Source organism: Larus michahellis, chromosome 3, assembly GCF_964199755.1.
Source record: "Larus michahellis chromosome 3, bLarMic1.1, whole genome shotgun sequence".
NCBI classification, from domain to species: domain Eukaryota; kingdom Metazoa; phylum Chordata; class Aves; order Charadriiformes; family Laridae; genus Larus; species Larus michahellis.
In genome coordinates this window covers 118008099-118018099 of record NC_133898.1, presented here as the reverse complement: position 1 = coordinate 118018099, position 10001 = coordinate 118008099, and the positions used below count along the sequence as shown (strand labels likewise).

The following is a 10001-nucleotide window of genomic DNA, read 5'->3' as shown; positions in this document are numbered from 1 at the left end:
CGTCTGGTTCAAAGACCAAACAGACGACAGCATCTCAGAGAATGTAGTTCTATTGTGTCGCAATTTGAGTACTGGTTTTGTCCTGGAGCTTTATTTCAGGACCCTTGTAAAAATGCTTACTGTGCCCTACTGCCTGTTAACTTATGCTGTAGAAATCAGGTGCTCTGCAGAGAAAAATACAGCAGGTATTTTACATCTTTAGTACCAGGATGTTTGTATCATGATGGCTTCCCATATATTAGTAATTCCTTCGGGAGTATCTTCATTTTATGTGCTGCCTTTCTTTCACTATTATTTGCTATTATCTGTCAATCATAATTTTGCTTGCTTTTGGATAAGTGACAAATCTAATAATTTTTAAAGACACAGATATGAATAATCTACAGATTCAACCGTGATTCTGATAAAATGTGTATGTTGGCAGACTCCGATATCGATACATAGTGCTGCTTGTTAGCGGGGAACCCAGAATGTAATTTATTATAAATCTCCCACAATTCTTTTGAAGATATGAACATGATGTTATACTATGTGTTATTGCTTTACAAACTACATTGTTAAATACAGCTAAAGAAATGTTATTAAAGAGACAAGCAGAAAGCATTTTTTCTCAGTAGTTTCTTCCTGAAGTGTTTTCCAAGTATTCAACACAGCTTGTATATTGCTCTGAGTTCCTAGTTTCAGAATTTAATTTTTAGTTTAAACTGACTCTAGGCTGCACAGTTGCCTACAAGACTGAGAGGCTACTAAATACAAGCTAAAGTTATAGTACAGAGCAGAACTGGCAAGGTGTGAGGTAATCTTCTTTAAATTTTACAAACGCTTTATAAAATTAATAGGAAATTGGCAGGAAAGAGACTGAAACCTTAGTTCTTTCATAATAAACAGGCTCATTTTTATCTGCTTGAGAGAGCTGAACTCTATAAGTACAAACATTTGTAGAACTGAAATATTTATAAGTTCTACTTAGCATCATTAAAGTTGGAAGAATGATCTGTGAGAAATATATAACTTGCTTTTCTCCCCTTTTTTCTCCTATTCAGTAAGACTTTAATTAATATACCCAGGCTTTGCTTACTTTAGGTGTTCCTTACCCTAAATTCTCTCACCCCCAGCTTTCTGGACTGCCAACACCAGGCCGCAGCTGCAGGTATGTCCTAGGGCAGCCCTGCTGAGGCAGCCATGCTAGGAGGGCCGCCATGTCGGCGGGGTGGCCCTGATGGTGGCACCTTGCTGCGGAGCAGTGGTGGGTGCCGGATGAAAGGCCTCCAGGGGCTCCCCGGGGCAGCAGACAAGCTGTGGCTCTAAAGGCTCTCTATAGGCATACATCATATGTCATATTCACTAGCTGTCTCCTTGTTTCTTGCCCAAAAGTGCATCCCACCCCTCACGGCTTTAGAGGGGAGGCTGAGGTCTCTGAATGCCACTGCTGTCCTTCACAAGAGCTGCTAAGGTGCTGAGGGCTCCTCGGCCTTCATCCCTTCCCCTCAGCTCCGAGCTTCCCGCGGCGCAGCCCTCCCACAGAGCGGGGAAGGCAGCGGCCTCTCGCGGGCGAGGCGCGGCGCCCGGCGGGCCGCGCCGGCGGCAGCGCTGAAGGAGTTAAAGGCCGCCGGCTGCGCGGAGCTGCCGGTCGTGACTGGTTTGGCCTCCGTCGAGCACCGTCGTCGCTGCGGCGCTGGGTGGGCGGGGAGCGGGCCAGCATGGCCGCCGCCGGCGGGGAGCCCGGCGAAGCGGCGCCTAAAGAGGGGATAGCCGGTGCCGGCGAGGAGGAGAAGGAGGAGGACGGGGAGGAGAATATCTTGTACGACCTGCTGGTTAATACCGAGTGGCCTCCGGAGACGGAGGTACAGGTGAGTGTCGCCGCGGCATGGCCGGGGTGCGGGGGAGGGAACTGGCCACGTAGGCGCGGGCGGGGATGCGCCCCGGGGGCCGGGCGGCCCTGAGGGCCGTGGGGCTGGGCCCTTGTCTCCAGGGAGGATTCGCCGGGCTGCGAGCCCCGTCCCTGACGGGCAGAAGGGCGGGGAGGGCAGCAGGGGCGAGCACAAGGGGTGTCCCTGCGGTCATCCTGCCCCTGCCATGGTCTCGTGTCACTTAATTCCCACGTTGTCGCCCTTGTTTGTGTGGCCTGGGGTGCCTCGAAGTCTTCCTTGCTTACTAAATTTTACTGTTGAGCTGATACGAGGGCAGTGGGGGCCGTTCAGCCTGGAGAGGAGAAGGCTCCGGGGAGATCTTATAGCAGCCTTCCAGTACCTGAAGGGGGCCCACAGGAGAGATGGGGAGGGACTCTTTATTAGGGAGTGGAGTGATAGCATGAGGAATAATGGTTTCAAACTGAAAGAGGGTAGATTTAGGTTGTATAGTAGGAAGCAATTCTTTCCTGTGAGGGTGGTGAGGCACTGGAACAGGTTGCCCAGGGAAGCTGTGGATGCCCCATCCCTGGAAGTGTTCAAGGCCAGGCTGGATGGGGCTTTGAGCAGCCTGGTCTAGTGGGAGATGTCCCTGCCCGTGGCAGGATGATCTTTGAGGTCCCTTCCAACTCTAATCATTCTGTAATTCTATGATTCTATAAACTGTGATGAAGTCCAGGTCTCATCTCCAGAAACAGCTGTATTGAGAGCACCTGAACCTATCCTGGCGAAAACAAGGTCTTTATCGAGCTTACCTTGCATGAGGGAAAAACTAGGTCCCTCTCTAGGCTTGTATATTGGAATGGTTGAATATATATTTTCAGGAGTGGGTTAAAAGAAGTATATCGCTTTATGTCTACAAGGCCCACGAATGGATTACAAAGCTGAAAAGATTGGAAAACAGTTCTTGTGTTACAAGTTTTGGCTTGGTTCTGTCTATTCTTCGTGGGTCGGTGGAAAAGCTGAGAAGCCCTTACATCTTTGCTTTTTCCTCTGCAAGGTGCTTAGCTAGCTACTTCTATGTCTACTTTTGTCTGATTTGGACATAGAGGATGCAAGCAATGTGGTTTTATTTCTTTCTGGTAGTGACTTTCAAGTCTGCTGCAGTTGTTAATGCATTTGCCACTAAAAGTAGTTTATGGAAATATTTTAACAAAGTTTTATGCCTAATGAGAACATCTGAACAGAGAAGATGTAAAAATATCTCAGGTGGAAGAATGTACCTATTAATAATTACTAAAGCCATTCTCATAAAAATGTATTTTTGTGAGACTTTGTTGTTTCTCTTGATCTGTAAATCCTCAGGGCTTTTTTTGTTTTGTTTTGTTTTTTGATCTGTAAATCCTCAGTTGCAGCAACAGTGTTTGGAAAATATGATTGCAGTGTTACCAATTACTAACTTTATAGATTGCTTATATAGATGAGTAGACAGTTTCACCTATTCTTATTTAACTGAATTTTGAGAGATGGTAAATAGTTGTTCCTAGTAACATATGAAAGCAATTTACACATCTGCAAACCACGAGGAGGACTTAGGTGTGCTGGCATGAGACTGTGGCTCTACAAATGCATTGAGAGAGCATATTTCAGACAAGTATCATTTCTCTTGTGCTGCCATTAGTATTCAAGTTGTATGGTAAGTTGATGAAAGAACTGATTAGTTTGAGAAACAATAGCGTTGTTTCATTTACTTTTGTTGAGGGGTTGAGGGGTCACGTTAGTGCTCATGTAGGTACCAAGGGGGGTGAATATGTGTCAGTCAAAGACGAGTGATGTGTGAGACCTCTCTTTAGTGGCAGCATGTGGGTATGCCAGTTTAAATTGATCGTGAACCACAGTCTGAAGGTCCTCATCTGCCTTGATAGTCAGAATTTCTAAACCTCATAGAATTCTTGTCAACTTCGGTAAATGGTATAGGCTCTTTTAAAACTTGGTATTTTCAAGATAATTCCCATTTTGAATGGCAGAAATAGGAAGACTTGAAAATATCATGTCATGTAGTTTGTTTGGATTTACATCTTTCTTGAAAACTGCCAGTAGCTAAGGACACTTCTGATATTCTTTTTGCAATTTTAGTGTGAAGTTGGTTTTACACTGACATACATAGGCAAACAAGTTATTTTGCCAGCATGATTCAGTTCTTGCCTTAAGGTGTCTTAACAGTGATATTATTTAGGTGATTGTGACTTTCCCTTTGGAATATCTATCTCTTAATCCTGGTTTATTCACACTTTTCAGAAAAAAGTCACAAAACACTCCCTGCCTTACATCTTGTAGAACTGAATGGTTTGGAATGAATGAGGTGAGGGACAGCAGAAAGGGAAAGGAAGCTGAATGCTGCACTGGGAAATTAAATGAAGTGTCTTCTTATGCAGTCATCTAGGATACAAAGCAAGGCCTTAAAACAAATTTTGCACAGGTCTCTATTGACTTTGTTTTATTTTTCTGTTATGTCATTTGGGATGATTAATTTTTAATTACAGACTACACTGCACTTACAACTGTAGTTACAACCGTTGGAAGATGAATCCTGTGATGAATATGTGAAGTCATGTTAAATTCAAGACACTGATAAAACTGGCATGGATTTCTTAAATTGGAACCCCAAATTAGCTTTAATTTTAGTTCTTGCTAGTGTTTTCATTCATGTGTATTGAATTTCCCAATAAGAATTTTTTTGGGGTGGGAAAATAACAGGTATTTGTAAAGGAAATGCACAAAGAGAAGAGTGGTGTGGAAATCAAGCAGGCTGTATTCAGTTTAGTGATGTGATTGGATGTAAAGCACTGTTTGGGAACCCTGAAATATGTAATGAATGAATGAAAGGAATTACTGATTAGTCAATCAGTGAAAATAGTGAACGAGGCAGTGGTTGTGGAGGAGGTTGCAGGAGAGGACTCATGGAATCATTTGTGTAAATACAGGCAGACTGAAGTTTTCCTTTTCTCCAGTAGACAAATGCTGTCTATCTTCTGAAACGTATTGAATGTATCACTTGATTCTGTATTTGGTTTTTTGTGTGTTTTGTTTTTTTTTTTTCCATTGTTAATGGTTTGAGATTTCCCCAGCACTCCCCTGCAAGCTTGCTGGGCGTGCAACAAAATCCAAAACTAAGTGGGTGTCTTGTCAGCAAGGAAGTTACTTGGGTTTTATTTATGGAATGCTGTAGTGAAGGAGAACTTGTTTTCCCAAGTGGAAATTAATTAAAAAAGAAATATAGCAGATCTGGTAGCCATTGCTGAAGTGATAGGAATATATTACAAAAAGTAAAATTCAGGTTTATAGAGTATAATAATAAATCAGCTTGGTGAAGGGTTTAAGATGTGTGAAATAGTGGCCTGTAGTTTAGGGTCAGGAGTGGACACGAAGAATATTCAAAAAAGTTCTAAAGAGGTACACGCAATTTTTGGAAATGTTTTTACTGGGAGCTCTTCTTAATCCAAAAACTTTAATAGGCTCTGCTTTTAACCTCCCTAGGAAATTGCAGCTCTCCCTGAGGCGATATGATAGCTGTAAGAAATAATTTATACTCTCAGTTAATGTGTTGCCTTGTTATTTCCTGATTGATCAACCTGAATTTGTAACGCTGTCTATTGGTACAGCTGTGTTGGCTTCTTACACGCTGTGAGACAACAGCCTGATTATTTGAAAGACTTTCTGGATCGCATACTTTGCATAGAAGACTGCTAATGTTTACTACAATAACTTATGTTTGGGAGCCCAAATATTTTTTTTTTAAACATAGACATATTCTCTAATTTTGATAAATTTATGCATCTTTCAGTGTTTGTTGCTCACTTGGAATAAGAGGTCTGAATATTTTGGTTAACGAGTAACGATCTGCTTTATGTATTCTATACCGAAGGGAAGAGAAAATTCATTCATTACCTACTCTAATGCTCAGTTTGTGATGCTCTAATATTTTCACTATAAAAGTATAAGCATGACTGCTTATTTTGGAGATTGGGGTGTGATGCCTTCCTTATTGGTTCTCTTTCTTGTCTTCTTAGTTTAATCCCTTTTTCCTACTTTCTTATTGGCAAATAGTTTTACCTCTTCTTATAGCTAAGAATATGCATCCTACGTTGTTTTGTATTTTTTTTTTTCTGTGTTTGGATAGTGCTGTCATTTATAGAGTGACTGTAGCTATTCCCCTCTGCCTTAAGTAGAGCAGGACTGCTGGAAAGGCTAGGTGAGATGATACGGAGTAGAGGTGGTAATCTGAGTGACTGTTACTTGGTACAAATTGACATAAAAAGAGTTTTTCTTCAGGAGGTCTTTTGTTTTTCTTAATATTTCTGAAACTTTCATGAGGAGTCTTTATGTAGCTTAGCAGTTGTATATTAGCATAATGTGTTGGAACACCAATTGCTTCGACTTCTGGGTATTACGGATCAATCTGGCATTCATTTGGCATAGAAAGAATGATTTATAATACCTTACAGGAGAACATAATCAGAAGTCAGTGTCTTTTGTTACTGCCCAAAGATCAAGGCAAAGCTGAATCAATAGGCAGTCTGTAGTATGTTTTGTTTATTACATCTTGGCACTTAAAATATTTGGCTTTATAGCCTGTTTTAGCTTATGCAGTTAAATTACTCACTATATGAAGCTGCAAGTAATAGAAAATACATAAAGAACTTGTAGGCTAGCAGGCAACTTAAATTTAATCAGTGAATATATGTATGACTGTAGTATTTAAGTTAAAATGTATAACAGTGTTTGACTGTTATTGTTGTAATTGCAGCCAAGAGGCAACAGAAAACATGGTGCATCATTTATCATCACTAGAGCAATTACAGGTAAGTATGACTTGTTCTTGTGTTCATGACTCATGAGAATGATGTGTGGATCGCTTATAAAATTTACAATTTCTGCACTTCAGGATGGCTAGTGTAATGGAATTAGAGTGCAGTATGTGTTTTCAGGAAGATGTTTTCTGATTATCAATATTGCTATGTTATTTTATGTCATTTTTGTGAACTTTCTTGTCTCTGTTAGCTTATTGGAACAAACTAATAAACCATACATCTAAGAAGTTTAGACGCTCTGTTGTATCTTGCAAAATGATGAGGTGTTTTTTTTTTTTTTTCTGTACCAGCTCTTGCATTGGGTTGTTTGCTAGTTAGATGATTCTATAAGGAACCTTTAAATTCCGATTGTATTACATTGCCATTAAACACTTGGTTTATGCAGTAACTGAGTTGCATTTTCATACAGTAGGAATTTATTTTAGAATTTCCAGAAATGTGTAGTGATTTTTTTTATCTGCCATTTGCATTTACTCTTAAGAATTCATTGTCCAAGGATACAGCATTTTTCCCATAATGCCTTTGTCTTTTGTGAGAATTTCTGAGGCTTTGTGTCCAGTAAGCTGGAGAGTGTTTTAAAACCACTAGAGATGTAATTTTTGCCTCTCTTTCCGTTGTAGGTCCTGCATTGTTTTTGCTTCGGTACATCTGGTACAGGTAGGTTTGATGGAAATAGTGCATAATCTTTTTATTTGGTAATAATTCTACAGCTTTTTGATTTGATGGAAAGGTATTTCTAATGAGAGTAAAATTGAATGCTCACTTAGAATATTGTCCAAGCAATGCTTAAATATTCTCTTTTCATAAGTTTAAGTTGCAACCACTTGAGTTGCAGCTGAAGCCTATCTAGAAAAAAACCTGGTGTATACTAGTTTCACTTTTTGCTTTCATCAGAAGCCTAAGTAAAATTGCAGTTTGAACATCATCTTTCTCAAAACACTCCCCACTCTCAACTGAGATATTGCAGGTTAAGCTTCTTTTTTTTTTTTTTCTTAAGCCTCAATGACAGGTGTGATGGCATAGCAGGATTTACTTCCTTTGGAGTAATAATTTGGAATTTATTTTTTTTTTAGTGGCAATTCAAACTGTCATACAAAAAGTTGAATAACTCGTTCAGCAACATTCATGCCAATTATATATTTAACTTCTGATTCAAAAGGCACTTAAATGGCCCAAGAAACATTTTAGGGTAAATACAGTGTTCCTGAAGAATTTCAACTCCATGGTTATACTACTCTGATGCATTTGGCAGGTTTGAAGATATCAGTTCTCCCTTTTTAGGGTATTCTGTTTGTTTTGAGATATGGAGAGACATGAATTTGGCTCCGTGTGAAACAATACTATACTTGAATTCAGCAGGCAATGGTTGCAGGTGTTCTACTTTGTGCCCCCCGCAACCGCCTCCCCCTCCCTGCCTTTTTTTTTCCTGTGTGTGGTGTTTATGGGCTCCATACCATCATATAAGTCTAGTTGTAAGGATTCACTTGCAGACAGAATTAATTTATCTTTCTCCTTCCCCTCCTCCCCCGCCCCCCGTAGTCATGTTTAAAATCTGATTTCTAGCTTCTATAATTGGTTCTAGTTGTTACTTTTATGTATTTAATAAAAGCATTTGGGAGGGAACTTGAGTCCTCTAGTTTAAAGTCCTGCTAAAAGCAGGGAGAATTCAGACAAGGTTCCTTAGGGCTCTGTTCAGATAGGTCTTGAAAAGCTTAAAGGATGGAGACCCCAAAGACCCTCTGGGTAGCCTGTTCCAGTGCCTGAGTGCCTTTGTGGTGAAGGATTCCTTATGTCAGCTTGGAACCTCCTCTGTTTTAGAATCGTAGAATCATTTACGTTAGAAAGGACCTTTAAGATCATCAAGTCCAACCACTGCCCTAACACTGCCAAGTCCACCAAAGGATTGATGATGTTTTTTTGTGCTCCTGCCATGCACCTCAGTGGCTCCCATCTTTATGGTAACCTCCGAGGTATCAAAGAGCTGCTGTTCAATCCCTCTGAAGCCTTTCCTTCTCCAACCTAAACAAGTACAGTTCTCTCAGTATCTTGTAGGGCAAGTGCTCCAGTCCTCTGACTATCTTGGTGGCCCTCCAGTTTATTAGTGGTGTTCTTGTAATGGGGGGCCCAAAACTGGCTGCTGACCGGATTATAAAGAGTGATGAGTCCCCTTAATATGTGGTTTTGTTCTTTTAGTACAAACAGGGATGTTGTTAGCCTTCATCATTGTTCATTCATGTTTAGTTGCTGAAACCTCCCAGGTTACTGATGGTTGCCTTTAAAGCCAAGTAGTCCGTCTGGCATGTGTATCTCAGGTACTGCTTTCGTTACATGTATGTTCTGATTTAGCCTAATGTTTTTGTTGTTTCAGCCCTGCAAAGTTTTCTTTGCCTGCTGGACTGGTTCGTCTAGTTAGTAAGCAGATCAACTGGCACCTAGTACTTGCAAGGTAACCATCTTACATGCTTTTCCACTTTTGGCAGAAGTGAATGTATTAATGCTTCCTTTCCTCCCCCTGCCATCCCCATTGGTAACAATGCTGAGTTAATATTGTGTTAAAGTCATGTTGTTATTCTTGGTCAAGAGAAATACTGGAGGCTTTCATGGGGAGCCTTGGGAAAGAAAGCTCAGTCTGCTGCCTAAGGGCTTCCATGCTGCTTCCCTTAATTTAATGCATCTCTCAGTAAGGTCTGAACATCCTTCTGGCTTTTGAGGCAAAGTGTCTTGCAGTGCAGTTGTTCTCAAACTCAAGTCCTGAATTTGATCAGTTAAAGACCTATAACTTGGCAGGATATATAATATAAATTGCTTATTTTAAAATTTGTGGAAAGTGAATGCATTCCCTCAAGACTTGTCTGCTATTAGAAGTGTTGCCCCAAGGCTAGACCCAGCTGTTCTGCAGTCATTTTAGCAGCATTGGTGAGATCACTGGCTTTTAAAAATAAGCAAAATATGTACAGAAAAATGGTTCAATAACATGAAGGTAGTATGGAATGTTTTAGTCTATTATGTATTATTGCTGAATATGATCAGTGGTTCTGCAAGAGCTCTGTACTGTTGAGAGAGATGGCGATTCTTTGAGGGAAGTGATGATCCCTTCTCATGCACAACAGGCTAGTTGCAATGTTGTATTTTAGGTACAAAGAGAGGAGACCTGCTCCTAAGGAGATGACGTAACTTGCTGAAATATGATAGTTGTTTATTACAGATAAAGCAATGCGTAGTTTTAGATATTGCCGTTATAAAATTATGCATAAGCAACATCTGATTCTGACCTCCCCCGCAG

The 10001-nt window shown here is 40.7% G+C and overlaps 1 protein-coding gene across 1 annotated transcript in view; it reads left to right on the top strand.

The window, feature by feature from the left end:
• The first annotated feature begins 1679 nt into the window (after positions 1-1679).
• Positions 1680-10001, top strand: part of NBAS (NBAS subunit of NRZ tethering complex) — a 191303-nt gene continuing 182981 nt past the window's right edge. Inside the window, exons 1-4 of the mRNA XM_074579377.1 lie at positions 1680-1850; positions 6655-6709; positions 7339-7375; positions 9087-9164. Coding sequence (XP_074435478.1) covers positions 1701-1850; positions 6655-6709; positions 7339-7375; positions 9087-9164 — 320 coding nt within the window. The 5' untranslated portion in view covers positions 1680-1700. The remainder of the gene's footprint in view (positions 1851-6654; positions 6710-7338; positions 7376-9086; positions 9165-10001) is intronic.